The sequence below is a fragment of the Dreissena polymorpha genome, chromosome 15, assembly GCF_020536995.1.
Source record: "Dreissena polymorpha isolate Duluth1 chromosome 15, UMN_Dpol_1.0, whole genome shotgun sequence".
NCBI lineage: Eukaryota > Metazoa > Mollusca > Bivalvia > Myida > Dreissenidae > Dreissena > Dreissena polymorpha.
The window spans coordinates 35,231,132-35,246,851 of NC_068369.1; the positions used below are offsets into that span (position 1 = coordinate 35,231,132).

General features: G+C 36.8%; 2 protein-coding genes across 3 annotated transcripts in view; both read left to right on the forward strand.

Moving 5' to 3' along the window:
• The window catches only part of LOC127861176 (protein TANC2-like), a 222,949-nt gene that overhangs the window by 19,426 nt on the left and 187,803 nt on the right, over nt 1-15,720 (forward strand). For both annotated transcript variants that reach the window (XM_052399571.1, XM_052399572.1), the window contains exon 2: nt 702-846. The gene's annotated coding sequence lies outside the window, so the exon portion shown is untranslated. The remainder of the gene's footprint in view (nt 1-701; nt 847-15,720) is intronic.
• On the forward strand, nt 8,458-14,896 carry LOC127861181 (uncharacterized). The gene is made up of 3 exons (XM_052399583.1): nt 8,458-9,289; nt 9,842-10,842; nt 11,388-14,896. The coding sequence occupies exons 1-3, from the start codon at nt 8,955-8,957 to the stop codon at nt 11,753-11,755; spliced, it is 1,704 nt and encodes a 567-aa protein (XP_052255543.1). The 5' UTR covers nt 8,458-8,954; the 3' UTR covers nt 11,756-14,896.

The following is a 15,720-nucleotide window of genomic DNA, read 5'->3' on the forward strand; positions in this document are numbered from 1 at the left end:
GAATTTTCGTTTACTCAAGACTTCTTTTAAACCCCAAAATACCCTACAAGAAGAAAAATTGTCGTCCCTGATTAGTCTGGAGGGACTGCACAGGCTAATCTGGTATGACACTTCACACACATACATTAAAGGGGCCTTTTCACAGATTTTGGCATTTTTTTAACTTATTCATTAAATGCTTTATATTGATAAATGTAAACATTGGATCATAAAAGCTCCAGTAAAAAATCAAGAAAAAAATTAAAAAAAGGAAAAGAACATTGCCTGGATCAGGTTTCGAACCAGTGACCCCTGGAGTCCTGCCAGAGTCCTGAAGTAAAAACGCTTTAGCCTACTGAGCTATTCCGCCGAGTACACAAACTTGACGTATTTTATACCTTATAAAAGCAATCTTCGTAGTTTCACAAAATTTAACGACAAAAACAGAACTCTCCAAATTATTCAATCGTTTCGCGTTGCAACGCTTTATAATCTTTAGGTTTTAAAATCGTCAAAAGATGCATATAATGGCTATATTAGAGCATGGTTAATGTTCAGTATTACTGTTTCCTCACAAATATCATAACTAAAACGAAAACTTACGAATCTGAAACAACTTTTTTAAATTTTGTCAATTTACCAAAGCGTGAAAAGATCCCTTTAAGCCCCATTTTACAAGTGCTAGGCGCTTTTCTTGAAAAATGTTTACCCCATATTTTCAGACTCGAGTGTAGACACGCCGTACAAAGACTCGACATGTATTGATCTAGAAGACTTTATAAAGAAGGCTCTGAACAAGACGCCCAAGGACCGCAGTATGCTCATCAAGCTTGAAGTCGATCTCATTAAGTTCATCAGAGAACTAAAGTAAGACCTTACCCCCCCCCCACCCCTGCCCCCCCCCTCCCTGATTTTACCTTAGTTTTTAGTTTATCAGAGAACCAAAGTAAGACCTTACCTACCCCACCCCTGCCCACCCCCCCCCCCTGATTTTACCTTAGTTTTTAGTTCATCAGAGAACCAAAGTAAGACCTTACCTACCCCACCCCTGCCCACCCCCCCTCCCTGATTTTACCTTAGTTTTTAGTTCATCAGAGAACCAAAGTAAGACCTTACCTACCCCACCCCTGCCCCCCCCCCTGATTTTACCTTAGTTTTTAGTTTATCAGAGAACCAAAGTAACACCTTACCTACCCCACCCCTGCCCCCCCTCCCTGATTTTACCTTAGTTTTTTGTTCATCAGAGAACCAAAGTAAGACCTTACCTACCCCACCCCTGCCCATCCCCCCTCCCTGATTTTACCTTAGTTTTTAGTTCATCAGAGAACCAAAGTAAGACCTTACCTACCCCACCCCTGCCCATCCCCCCTCCCTGATTTTACCTTAGTTTTTAGTTCATCAGAGAACCAAAGTAAGACCTTACCTCCCCCACCCCTGCCCCCCCTCCCTGATTTTACCTTAGTTTTTAGTTCATCAGAGAACCAAAGTAAGACCTTACCTCCCCCACCCCTGCCCCCCCCCCTCCCTGATTTTACCTTAGTTTTTAGTTTATCAGAGAACCAAAGTAAGACCTTACCTACCCCACCCCTGCCCATCCCCCCTCCCTGATTTTACCTTAGTTTTTAGTTCATCAGAGAACCAAAGTAAGACCTTACCTCCCCCACCCCTGCCCCCCCTCCCTGATTTTACCTTAGTTTTTAGTTCATCAGAGAACCAAAGTAAGACCTTACCTCCCCCACCCCTGCCCCCCCCCTCCCTGATTTTACCTTAGTTTTTAGTTCATCAGAGAACCAAAGTAAGACCTTACCTACCCCACCCCTGCCCCTCCCCTCCCTGATTTTACCTTAGTTTTTAGTTCATCAGAGAACCAAAGTAAGACCTTACCTCCCCCACCCCTGCCCCCCCCCCTCCTGATTTTACCTTAGTTTTTAGTTTATCAGAGAACCAAAGTAAGACCTTACCTCCCCCACCCCTGCCCCCCCTCCCTGATTTTACCTTAGTTTTTAGTTCATCAGAGAACCAAAGTAAGACCTTACCTCCCCCACCCCTGCCCCCCCTCCTGATTTTACCTTAGTTTTTAGTTTATCAGAGAACAATAGTAAGACCTTACCTCCCCCACCCCTGCCCCCTCCCTCCCTGATTTTACCTTAGTTTTTAGTTCATCAGAGAACCAAAGTAAGACCTTACCTCCCCCACCCCTGCCCCCCCCCCCCCTGATTTTACCTTAGTTTTTAGTTTATCAGAGAACAATAGTAAGACCTTACCTCCCCCACCCCTGCCCCCCCCCTCCCTGATTTTACCTTAGTTTTTAGTTTATCAGAGAACCAAAGTAAGACCTTACCTCCCCCACCCCTGCCCCCCCCTCCCTGATTTTACCTTAGTTTTTAGTTCATCAGAGAACCAAAGTAAGACCTTACCTACCCCACCCCTGCCCACCCCCCCTCCCTGATTTTACCTTAGTTTTTAGTTCATCAGAGAACCAAAGTAAGACCTTACCTACCCCACCCCTGCCCAACCCCCTCCCTGATTTTACCTTAGTTTTTAGTTCATCAGAGAACCAAAGTAACACCTTACCTCACCCACCCCTGCCCCCCCCTCCCTGATTTTACCTTAGTTTTTAGTTCATCAGAGAACCAAAGTAACACCTTACCTCCCCCACCCCTGCCCCCCCCCTCCCTGATTTTACCTTAGTTTTTAGTTTATCAGAGAACCAATTTTTAGCACAACCCCTATGATTTTTTTTTCCACTTTATAATTATTTTACAGCTTGTGCCTTTTGGATTGAGGAAAAAAAGCGAGATAATCCATGAAATTGTGATAAAAGGAAATGATATTAATAATCATAACAGTATACCAATAGTTTTTAAGTGCATATTTAACTGCCCTTTTAAATTTATTTTATAAAGTGCTACGGAATTAAATCGCCGTATAATTAACTAAACAATTATTAAGTTTTTTGGATAAGTTTGGCATCTATTTTGGGAAATTATGGAACCATTTTGTGGAAAAAATGTTACTTTTTGGTATTGGGAAACAGCCTTTATTTGCTTTTTGCTATTGGGATGCAGCCTGTAATTTGCGTAAAAAATCACTGAACCCAACGCCCAGATTTCTATAATATTCTTGACCCCCTTGATATATGGAATTAGCATAAAACCAGGACCCGTATGTGCAAAGCACCGTAGTGAAAACCTTAGGAAATTCCTTAAATTCATGACATTACTCAAGTCTCCGGCTGAGGTATATTAGGTATTGTAATATTAATATGTTGAATAACAAGTAAATATACTTTTAAATACACACCCAGTGTTAAATAAGACTCAACATTTTAGCACTTAGATTCACAGTTAGATGTGTTTGTAGTCTTTTAGAAAATCAAAGAAATTTTAAGACCTTTCCAGTGTGATTTTTTCACCCATTTGGGAATGGGGCCGGATCCTTTGGGATTGGGAAAAATTGTGGCTTTTGACCAATGTTGGGATATTAGTGATGGTGTTTTTTGCAAACAAATGCTTCAAAAAAAGAAAGAAAAAAGTGTTTTAAATATTGTATTTAATAAGGTGGAACTTGAAGAGCTTAATGGGAGATGAACTAAATGTTGAGAAATGCTTCAATTAGGAATTTTTAAATCCCATTTGGAAAAACTAGATACCTTGTTCCATTGGGAATGGGGCCGGATACTGGCCCTGATTTTGAACGAAAAAAAAAAACACTGCTTTTTTAATATATCACACTTTTGAAGCCCTCATTTCCTACCCTAAGATACTGATGAGCAGCTTACAACCCTCATTTCCAGCCCTAAGATACTGATAAGCAGCCCCTGCGAAATGTTGTTCTGCAGTTCACAAATAATTCGTGAACAGTTCATGAACTGTTCGTGAACTGAGTTCATGAATTGTTCACGAATAGTTCGTGAACAGAAAATGAGCCACGTCTGTGAAAAGTTCATGAAATTTTAGTTCATGAACTGTTCATGAACAATAATGGCATGAAGTGTTCATGAAATATTCTTCAAACCTAATGGCATGAAATGTTCATGAACTATTCTTGAACCCTTATGGCATGAAGTGTTCATGAACTATTCTTGAACCCGTGTGGCATTAAGTGTTCATGAACTATTCTTGAACCATTATGGCATGAAATGTTCATGAACTATTCATGAACATCAATGGCATGAACTGTTCTTGAACAGTTCATGAACAACACAATTCTTGAAAAATTCTTCAGGGTTTTGCTGTTCACGAACAGTTCATGAACATTTTACTTCTATTTTTCAATGGCTCATTTTCTGTTCACGAACTGTAAGTGAATAGTTCATGAACCATAGTTCTTCAAGAGTTCATGAACTGAGGTGGCATGAAGTGTTCATGAACTATTCATGAACAAGAATTTGTCAATTTATGCAAAGGTTATCATAAGTGTTACTAAAGCTCAACAAACAGGTCAGGGTAAGAAGAAACAAGTCTTGTATTAGCACTTAACATATTGATAGCAACATATAACAATAATTTAAATATAACACTAATAACTGAGATACAAGTGGTTTGATAATACTCTTTAAATTTCATAATACAACTTTGCACTATATGTTCATGAATAATTCATGTATTGAACAGATTATGAATAGTCTCATTTTCAGTTCAAGAATCAAATACTAATCAATGGTTTCCCTGAAATGGTTACACTTACAGTGCCAAAGAACTTGAAATGAAACCAATGGCTGATCAGTTCAGCCGGTAATTTATTAAAGACTTACATTTTCAAATATAACATAAACCATGTGCCTTCCGTTTCAACTTCCTGTGCACACAATATTCTTTCTTTGTAAAAACAGCAATGCAATGTACATTGAGTTCTTGATATCATCTTAAACTGTTCTTGAAATAAGATGTCTTTAAAACGTTCTTAAACTTGTCTTTTAAGTCTTCCAAGAACAATGACAGATCCTTTTTAGAACATATTGGATTCTTAAAAAGTCCATCATACGTTCAAAAACATTGTGTAGACCTGTTTAAGAACATCAGAAGGAAACATGTTGTTCAAAAAAGTTCTTAAAGTGTTCAAGAATAGTTTAAGAATAATTCAAGAACAGGAAAGGTCCTTAAAAAGTTATTGAAGTGTTCCTGAAGGCAGTTCTTAAACAGTTCTTGTACAAATGTTCTTAAAATTCTCTAGAACAGGTCAAGAACTCTAACTTACAGTGGTGAAAGTACTATGCATATTCATACTAACTTCACAGGTTTCACAAATCTACAAGATTTGTATGCTAGACATTTCAATATTACTTTCAAAAATATGTATGAAACATCTAGCACAAAGGAATTCATGAATTATTCATGATGGATCCTTAAAGTCTGTCTCAGAAAAGTCATTAGAAATACTTGTGCATGAAATGTTCATCACTAAGTATTTATGGTTAGATGAAGAACTGTTCATGAACTTTGAAATGTTCAACAATAATTCATAAACAGTTCATGAACATGTCTTAAGAACAGTTCATGTCCAAAAGTTCATGAACCAAGCTCAGGAACTTTTTCAGAACCGTTCATGAACAGTTCTTGATTGGCTTGAAGTGTTCATGAAATCATGAACAACATTTCGCCGGGGAGCTTACAGCCCTCATTTCCAGCCCTAAGATACTGATGAGCAGCTTACAGCCCTCATTTCCAGCCCTACGATACTGATGAGCAGCTTACAGCCCTCATTTCCAGCCCTAAGATACTGATGAGCAGCTTACAGCCCTCATTTCCAGCCCTAAGATACTGATGAGCAGCTTACAGCCCTCATTTCCAGCCCTACGATACTGATGAGCAGCTTACACAGCCCTCATTTCCAGCCCTAAGATACTGATGAGCAGCTTACAGCCCTCATTTCCAGCCCTAAGATACTGATGAGCAGCTTACAGCCCTCATTTCCAGCCCTAAGATACTGATGAGCAGCTTACAGCCCTCATTTCCAGCCCAAAGATACTGATGAGCAGCTTACAGCCCTCATTTCCAACCCTAAGATACTGATGAGCAGCTTACAGCCCTCATTTCCAGCCCTAAGATACTGATGAGCAGCTACCAGCCCTCATTTCCAGCCCTAAGATACTGATGAGCAGCTTACAGCCCTCATTTCCAGCCCTAAGATACTGATGAGCAGCTTACAGCCCTCATTTCCAGCCCTAGGATACTGATGAGCAGCTTACAGCCCTCATTTCCAGCCCTAAGATACTGATGAGCAGCTTACAGCCCTCATTTCCAGCCCTAAGATACTGATGAGCAGCTTACAGCCCTCATTTCCAGCCCTAGGATACTGATGAGCAGCTTACAGCCCTCATTTCCAGCCCTAAGATACTGATGAGCAGCTTACAGCCCTCATTTCCAGCCCTAACATACTGATGAGCAGCTTACAGCCCTCATTTCCAGCCCTAAGATACTGATGAGCAGCTTACAGCCCTCATTTCCAGCCCTAGGATACTGATGAGCAGCTTACAGCCCTCATTTCCAGCCCTAACATACTGATGAGCAGCTTACAGCCCTCATTTCCAGCCCTACGATACTGATGAGCAGCTTACAGCCCTCATTTCCAACCCTAAGATACTGATGAGCAGCTTACAGCCCTCATTTCCAGCCCTAAGATACTGATGAGCAGCTACCAGCCCTCATTTCCAGCCCTAAGATACTGATGAGCAGCTTTCAGCATACAATCCTTTAGTCTGCAGACTGTTCAGTGTTTTTTTAGTTCAATATGGAGTCCGGTATTCGGCCCCATATATATATATATATATATATATATATATATATATATATATATATATATATATATATATATATATATATATATATATTATAGTATGTTTAAGTAAAACAACAACAAAACACATTTCCGAATTTATGTCAAAATGCTGCACATTTTCCCAATCCAAATTGACCTTGCCCAATTCCCCAAAATTGTGAAATAACACTGCTGTTCAGAGCAGATATTCACAAAGGGGCTTGGGAGAAAATAACTTTCCAACATTTTGTCTATTTTTCTGTTAAAGTTTGAAGGATTAACTACTCAAACATTCAGTGCAGTTGATCTTAAAGACTAAGGAGGCAAATTCAGTATAAAATGTTTGCTTCCTTTATCCCCAACTAAAAAATGGGAGGTAGTTATAGAAATTATATAGGTATTAATAGAAAAAAAAATCTATGATCATGAGTGAATTAAAATAGAAATTTCACCAAATCCAACAAATTTTATTACATTCAAATTTGAGATTTGTAGGAATACAAAATTGGTTAGATTTTTATGCCCCCCCCGGTAGGTAGGTATGTTATGCACATCATTTAATGGTTTATTCAGGTCCCTTTATTCTTTGAAGCATTGTCATGAAATTAGGCTAAAAGGTCATTGAACAGATTTGCAGAAGGTCACAGATGTGTGTCCGCTCGTTATATCCTATAATGATTGAAGGATGTGCATGAAAAGTTTATGTCATGGAGACAATGTGCAGAGGGTCAGAGGTTTGTGTCCACTACCTATCTCCTACAACCATTGAAGTATGAACAGTTTATCATGGAGCCAATGTGCAGGAAGTATTAGTTAAATCACTTAAATAAAAGGTCCAGAAGACCACCTGAAGGTCAGAAGAATGGCAGAATGGAATATAGCTGTCTGCCTTATTTCAATAGACTGCCTTATTATTCCCCGCCATAGGCGGAGGGATATTGTTTTGGCGTTGTCCGTCCGTCCGGCACTTTTGTGTCTGGAGCCATATCTTGAAAGTGCTTTGGCGGATTTCATTGAAACTTGGTATGAGTATATATATATATGGATAAGAGGATGATGCACGCCAAATGGCATTGTACACCATCTGTTAATATCTGTTAATATGGCCCTTTGTATCTTGAAATTATGCTTTTTAATATAAGCTTAGAGCTTTATCTCCATTAACACATGAGCCAGAGCCATGAAACTTCTGGGGGTGCTTCACATTCAACACCCATAATCCTAGGGGCTAAGGTCAAGGTCAAACATTGAGGTCAAAGGTCACAAATTTGATGAATTATTCATTACTTAGTCATTCCTTTACTATGCATCAAGATTATTCATTACTTTGTCATTCCTTTACTATGCATCAAGGGATTTTGTAATAACTGTCCACAATTGTTCTCCATTATTTAGGTGAGTGTCAAATATAAGATCTTTTGTGTCCAGAAGCATATTGGCGGGGGATATCAATTCAACAAATTTGCTTGTTTCAATAGAAAAGTAAACTTTGTTTAACCTGATAATGTATAGAAAAGTGAACTTTGTTTAACCTGATAACATATAAATAAATCCAATTTAAAACAATCATGAAATATATGATATTCAGTTTTAAAATGGACTTTTATTATTTTAACTCTCTCAATGCTTATTCTGCTGAAGTCCATCTTCTCAGAATAGTTTAGTTCAATTTTTGCTTTACAGGTGATTACCTTAGGGACCATGGTCCTCTTTTGATGCTGTTCATATAACTAATTATCTTTAATGCAAATCAATTACATGTATTTCTTTTTTATTTTAACAGAGAACATTCATCACAATGTTTAACTCCAATATTGGCCTGTTATCAAATTGAAGTAGTTTATAAATAAACGTTCTTGTTTATTCTCATGTGATCAAGTTGGCCTGGTTGCTTTATTGATTGAGTTGCGATACTTCCTCTTTGTATGCACACATAAACTAGTTGTTAAAGCTCTGTGGGCCAATATCGTTTAGTTTACCTTACCCATGTCACATGACTGGTGACATTAATTCTTTAGTTGCTGGAGAGATAAACTTGCCAACAAACCGAAGTTGATATTTATTTGAATCTGTTTAGCTGAACATTAAGTGTTATAGACATTGGACATTATAGCTAGATGGATTGTTTTTTTTGTTTAATAGTCAATGAGCCTAGATGCCTTATTATTTGAGTTAAATCAAAGATGTACTGAATAAAATATTCAGTGGTCATCAAAATGGCAGCTTTTTCGCAATCCACCATTGAAAAAGGAAATGACTGGGTCCAAGACTTTTTGTGTTCGGCGTGCGAAGACGAGAAACTGAACGAATCTGCTGATTTCTACTGTGACTCTTGCAAGAAGTTTTACTGCCGAAAATGTATCCACTTGCACGGCCAATTGTTTAAGAAACATTCCACTCATGGAAGGAGTGATATGAAGAAATGGCCAGTGGTCAAGAAGGTGGAAGATTTTCTTCTAAAATGTGATGTTCACAAAGAAGAAAACCTTGCAAGTTTTTGCGAAGACCATAGCAAGCTGTGCTGCAATACTTGTGCTTTCCATAATCACAGGTATTTATATGATATGTGTTGTAAAAACTTTTAAGACAAAAAGTGTATTGTTTTAAACTACTTTGAAATGAACTCTAATACTCATTCAAAAATCAAGTAAATAATATTAATAACACTGATGTTATTTTAAGATTATGGACATGTATATTTAAGTTCTGAGCTAAGTTAGAGGTAAGCTAAACCAGTTAGATCGTCCAGTGATTTAATTTATTTAAAATTTCACACTTCCAACATTAATGTCACTTATATACTTGTTAAATATTAAAAAAAGAAAGAGATCATAAAAGCCATGACGTTTCAATACTTTTAAGTCTAACCATAACCCTGTCACACTATTTTGTATGATATGAGCCTTTAAAGTTAATGTATGCTACAAAATAACAAAGATTCACGCATCATTTACCAAATACATGTACATAATCAATGAATTTGTCTTTTTTACCAAGCTTTTTTTATCAGATTTACATTAATTTAATCAATCTGTACAAAATTAGTACGTTTGCATCATTTATAAATTATTGGTTTTAATAAAAATAAAATGTTTTCTTACAGGCAATGCAAAACGGTGATGCTTTTATCTGACTTGGTTAAAAATACCTCCACAGACCTCAAACAAGTATTAGTTACTATCCAAACTACTCTGGCAGAACTGAAGAAGCTTCAAGACAATCAGGAGGCTAGCATTCAGTCTGTGCAAAGTTCATATGATGAGCAGTTACACAAGATACAGGAAACTCGGCAAAAGATACTTGCAGCCTTAGACATGCTTGAAAAGAAAACTCTGCAGGAAATGAAAGATACACTGACAAAACTGCAAGCCTCTCTAAAAAGTGATGTTGACAAATGTTCCACTCTTCGAAATGAATTTAAACAACTTAGAGACGCTATTCAGGACATAAGCGATAAAAGCAAGCAAGAACTATCTTTTATAGCCAGCATTAAATGCAAGGACAAAATACATCAGTTTGAAAACTATCAGAAGAAGAACTTTGCTCAACTAAAATTTTCAATAACTTTCCAGCCTAATAGTGAAATAATGCAGTACCTTTCCCAGTTGTCCGGTCTTGGGAAGATTGAACACTTTGCCCAGTCATTGACTGCAGTGGGAAATGCAGACCAAATCATAAGTATTGATGGGAAGTCTAAGTATGATGTACACATACAGGGTGATTCAATTACTTGCAGAATCGAAGACATTTGTGTTCTCCCTAGTGGACAAGTCCTTGTTGTAGATAGCCAAAATAATAAAGTCAAGCTGTTGAACAAGCAGTACCAGGTTGTGAGTCACTGTAGTGTATCTGATTCGCCTTGGGGCATATGTCAGATCACACCAAGTGAGGTTGGTGTTACTGTTGGTAAAGAGGTCCAGTTTATCAAAATCAACAACAACCAGCTGGTGAAAGACAGAAAGCTCAAGTTTCAACATAACTGTTTGGTTATTGCCTCCCACCGGGGTGACCTGTTTGTAACCTCAGGTACTGAACTATACAACTACTCGCTGGATGGTAAACTAGTCAGCAAACTGCAGGAGAATAATTCAGATACAAATACAGGTAATAATCATATTGGATTTATCTCTATGATCAAGAACATATCATTATAGCAGCAAGACCCTTCAAATTCTGCAGTATTACTCATACAAAGAGTTATTAATATATATTGACTGTCACTCCATGACAGGTCTATGAAAAGAAAGTGCATGGCTGTGAAAAGAATAGTTTTTTACCTGTTCTTTATATTTTGTTGATATCAAATAAACATACATATAATATGCTATGTAATTAAACTTATTTCTATATATTATATGCAGTAATGTGTCCTTTATTGATGCAAACAACAAGCACACAAGAATAAAAAACTACACTTCATGTATGTGATTATAATTTTAGCACTGGTTGCTTTTGTAACTGGTTTAAACAGTACTTGACATGAAAATTTCATGATTGTTTTTTTTTCTACATGAATTTATAGTCCTTAAGTAGAAGTTACAAACGCAACTTAATTCATAATATTTTACACATACATGTATGATGTATGTTTTTGTGATTTTCACTCATAATTATGCCAAAAGATTGCCATCATGTATTCTGTTTTGCAGTAATGGGTTGTGCAGTGAGCCCGACAGGTGACAAGTTGTATATCACAAACTTCGATGAGCACAAGCTCCTCACTCTGGCCAGGGATGGATCAGTCCTTTCCATCTTCACAAACCCTGAATTGGTCTATCCAACTTGTGTACATGTGACACCTGCAGGCCAGGTGCTGGTATGTGGAGGGACTTCCTATACTATCCTACAGATTGACAGTAAGGGCAGTAGGAAGCTGGCCACTCTGGCTACAGGGAGCGATGGGATTTATTGCCCAAGGTCAGTCTGCTACAACAGCAACACTGACTCCATTATTGTGGGAACTGAATCTGTTTTTGTGGGACAGTCTAACTACATCCTGGTGTACAAAGTGAAATAGCTTATCATTCTTGTATCTGTTTTGTGTAATAATAATAATAATAATAATTAGTATAATAATGATACAAATTACAAGTGCTGTTAGTCAATTAGTGCTTTGGTACAGTGCAACAATTTAAAAAGATATATAATTATACTGTACATGTGTAGGAATAAGTGATATAAATGACAATACTTGTTTATGTAAAAGTGATATGCTTCAAAGCAAGAATGATTGCAAATGTGGATACTTATATTTTTATGCGGTTCTGGGGGCATATTAAAATCGCACCGTCAGTTAAGTTTGTTTGTCCGTCTGAATCAGTTTTCACTCAATAAGTCAAGCAAAATTGTCATCAGATCTTCACCAAACTTCATGAAAATGTGTAAGGCAATAACATGAAGGTCAAGTTGGATAATCGACGAAATTGACCCAGACACTCCTGAGTTACGGCCCTTGAATCATCTTAAATTGGGTTTTTCTCGTTTCCGCTCAATAACTCTAGCAAATTTCATAGGATCTTTGCCACACTTCATGAAAATGTGTAAGGCAATAACATCTAGGTCAAGTTCAATTATGGGCTAAATTGACCCAGACACTCCTGAGTTACGACCATTGAATCATCGAAAAATTGCGTTTTTTCTTGTTTCTGCTCAATTACTCCAGCAATTGTCATTGTATCTTCACAATACTTCATAAAAATGTGAAAGGTAAATAACATCTAGGACAAGTTTGATGATCAGCCAAAATGACTCAGACACTTCTGAGTTATGGCCCTTAAATCATCAAAAAGTTGCGTTTTTTCTAGTTTCCACTCAATAACTCGAGCAAATGTAATAGGATCTTCGCCACACTTCTTGAAATTAAGGTCATATGATCAAGGCCAAGTTCGATAATCAGCCAAATTGACTAAGACACTCCTGAGTTTCGGCCATTGAATCATAATTTATTTTATTTTTTCTCGTTTCCCCTCAATAACTCAAGCCATTGTCATCGGATCTTCGCCACACTTCATAAAAATGTGTAAGCCAATAAAATCTAGGTTAAGTTTGATAATCAGCCAAATTTACGCAGGCACTTTTGAGTAACGGCCCTTGAATCATAAAAAAAAATGTGTTTCCTCTCAATTACTCAAGTAAACCTGGGTTTCATGTGGAATTGGCCAACAACTCAGATGGACTGGTATTGTTTTAAAAAATTTCCTCAGTGAAACAGTTTCAATTGTTGCTATCAAATTCATTCTCAAGAGTTGTTAACTAGTCAAAAAAATTGATATGTGAAGCTCACATGTCCATATCACATAATGGGCCAAATGTAAAAAAATTGTCAAATATATAACCCATTTATAATGGTACAGATATCATAAATAACTGACAAATATCCTGTTTTAACCTAAGGTTTTTATCAGAACATTTTCTGGGGCATGTGTTATCCTTCAGAGACAGCTCTTGTTCCTTAAATAATGTTATTTCTCATGCTACATGTATGTTTAGAATTTGATTTATTAGATTTGTAACAATTACTTGATTCATTCCTTTATTTGATCTTTAAGTGGCTCGGATAGAATTTAGCTTATGGAAAACTTATCAATTGATAATATTGGCTTATATAATATAGCCAATATTTTGTAATGAATTGATAGTTTTCAAATTTAAATACCTTTTAAATCCATTGTTATTTTTACAGTTTGTATGATTTTTTTCCCATCATTTTGCACTTTGTTTTGCTTATCATAATTGTGTACCAAATGTCGAGATGGTAGAGAAAAACAAATAACTGCCTGTTTGTTTTGTATGATATCATGCAAGCCTAAGTAGATTAAAATAATGATGAAGCTTGCCAAACCTTAAGTTAATTCCCACCAAGCCTGATATATTACAAAACGATCAGGCAGTTATCTGTTTCTCTGTTCATCATAACTTTGTCGCCATTTAAAAATAATACTGAAATATTATCGCTGCAATGCTTCATTTTAGTTGGAATAAATATAATTTTTGACATTTGAGGTGTCAATGATGACGTCTTTAACACTTGCACTTAATTCTTGATAAAATATGTGTTTTGCTGTGTTTGAACATTTTTGTGTAAAAAATATATAACACCTTTTATCCAATTGTTTGTTTTGTTGAATCTGATTATATTGTTCCAAAAATGATTATTGTTTACTTTGAGTAATATTACCTATGTCCAAATATTGGCTGATATAACAACTTTCTTTTGATATAATATTAAACAATATATCAAGCAGCGTTATATCAGGCAGATATCAATGTAGTGTATAATAAAGAGTAAAAAAGAATCAGTAATGTCCCAAATTGGGATGATGTATTCAATTCAATGTGAAATCATCACTCCAAACATAACTCTGCGAGCAGTCACTCCAGACTTGAACCAGTTATTTTGAAACTATTTATAATCTGGGGCTGCGAAGCTAGACATTGTATTATAGTCATTTCCTCAATCTGTTCGTAATACTTTTGAGTCCGCAACTATTTTGTGCCTGTGATGTTTTTCTGATACCTTTTATGGATGTTCAACAAACTCACATCAATTGTTGAGGTCATGAAGCGATGAACAAGAGGGCTTAGTCAGTCAAGCGAGGTTAAGTTCAAAGTCACACTTCAAGGTCAAAACCCTGTCTATTTTTGTGTCTGATCCAGGTCTCCTATACTGTTTGAAGCATTTACATGAAACTTGGCTAAAAGGTGAAGGTCATTGAGATGATGTACAGAAGGTCAAAGTTTTTGTCCATTTAGTATCTCCTGTAATAACCATTGCATAAAGGATATTTATGAAAAGCTAATGCCATAGAGACAATTTGCATAAGTTATCAATCAAATCACTTTAACAATTGGTTCAGATCACCAACTGAATGTCAGAACATTGGCAAAGTGGACTGCCTTACTTCAATAGAAAAGTGAACTTTGTTTAACCTGATAACACAGCAATAGACCCAACTTGAAACAATCATGAAACATAATGATATTCAGTTTTGTATAGTTTGGAGAGTTTTACTAGTTTTACTTTGACTTGTATTTTATAAAGAGTTTTATTTCCACTTGTACATTTACATGAAGAATGTATTTTTGAACTTATTATTGATTTTCTTAATGTGTGTCATTATACAGATTAAAAAAGAAATAGGCGTGAAGGGTTGGTGAATGGTTGGTTTTGTTTATTTATTTTTAGCTCACCTGAGCTCATGGTGAGCTTTTGTGATAGCCATTTTTAGCTCAACTGATTGCTCAGGTGAGCTTTTAGGATCGGCCTTTGTCCGTCATCTGTCCGTCTATCGTCTGTCCGTCCACATTTGGTTTGTAAACACTCCAGAGGCCACATTTCTTGTCCGATCTTCATGAAGCTTGGTCAGAAGATTTGTCCCAATGATACCTCGAGTTGGAAACTGGGTCATGCTGGGTCAAAAACAAGGTCACTAGGTAAAAAAAAGAAAAAGCGTGTAAACACTGTAGAAGTCACATTTCATGCGCCTTACAAAAACCTTGTAAACACTCGAGTGGTGAAAGGTCATGGTCCTCCTTCATGGTCAAATTGGTTGGTTTGCGTCAAACTTTAACATTGGCCATCACTTTTGCAATATTGAAGATTGGAACTTGATATTTGGCATGCATGTGTATCTCATGGAGCTGCACATTTTGAGTGGTGAAAGGTCAAGGTCATCCTTCAAGGTCAAAGGTGAAAAATATGAGGGACATAGTGTTTCACAAACACAGCTTGTTCACCTAATACTTGTATACTAGTATTTTAAGAGAATGATTTTCTTGATGCAAATCAAAGTAATAATCGTATCCGACTCATCTGGCTCAAACACTTGATCAGTAGGTCATATTTTTGACAAAGATTGAATGAACCGACTCCTTTCAGGTGAGCAAACTAGGGCCATCTTGGCCCTCTTGTTTTCATTGCACCCCTCTTTAATTTAGTTTTACACTCCTCTTTTTTCTATCTCGTGGCCTCAACTTAGTAAC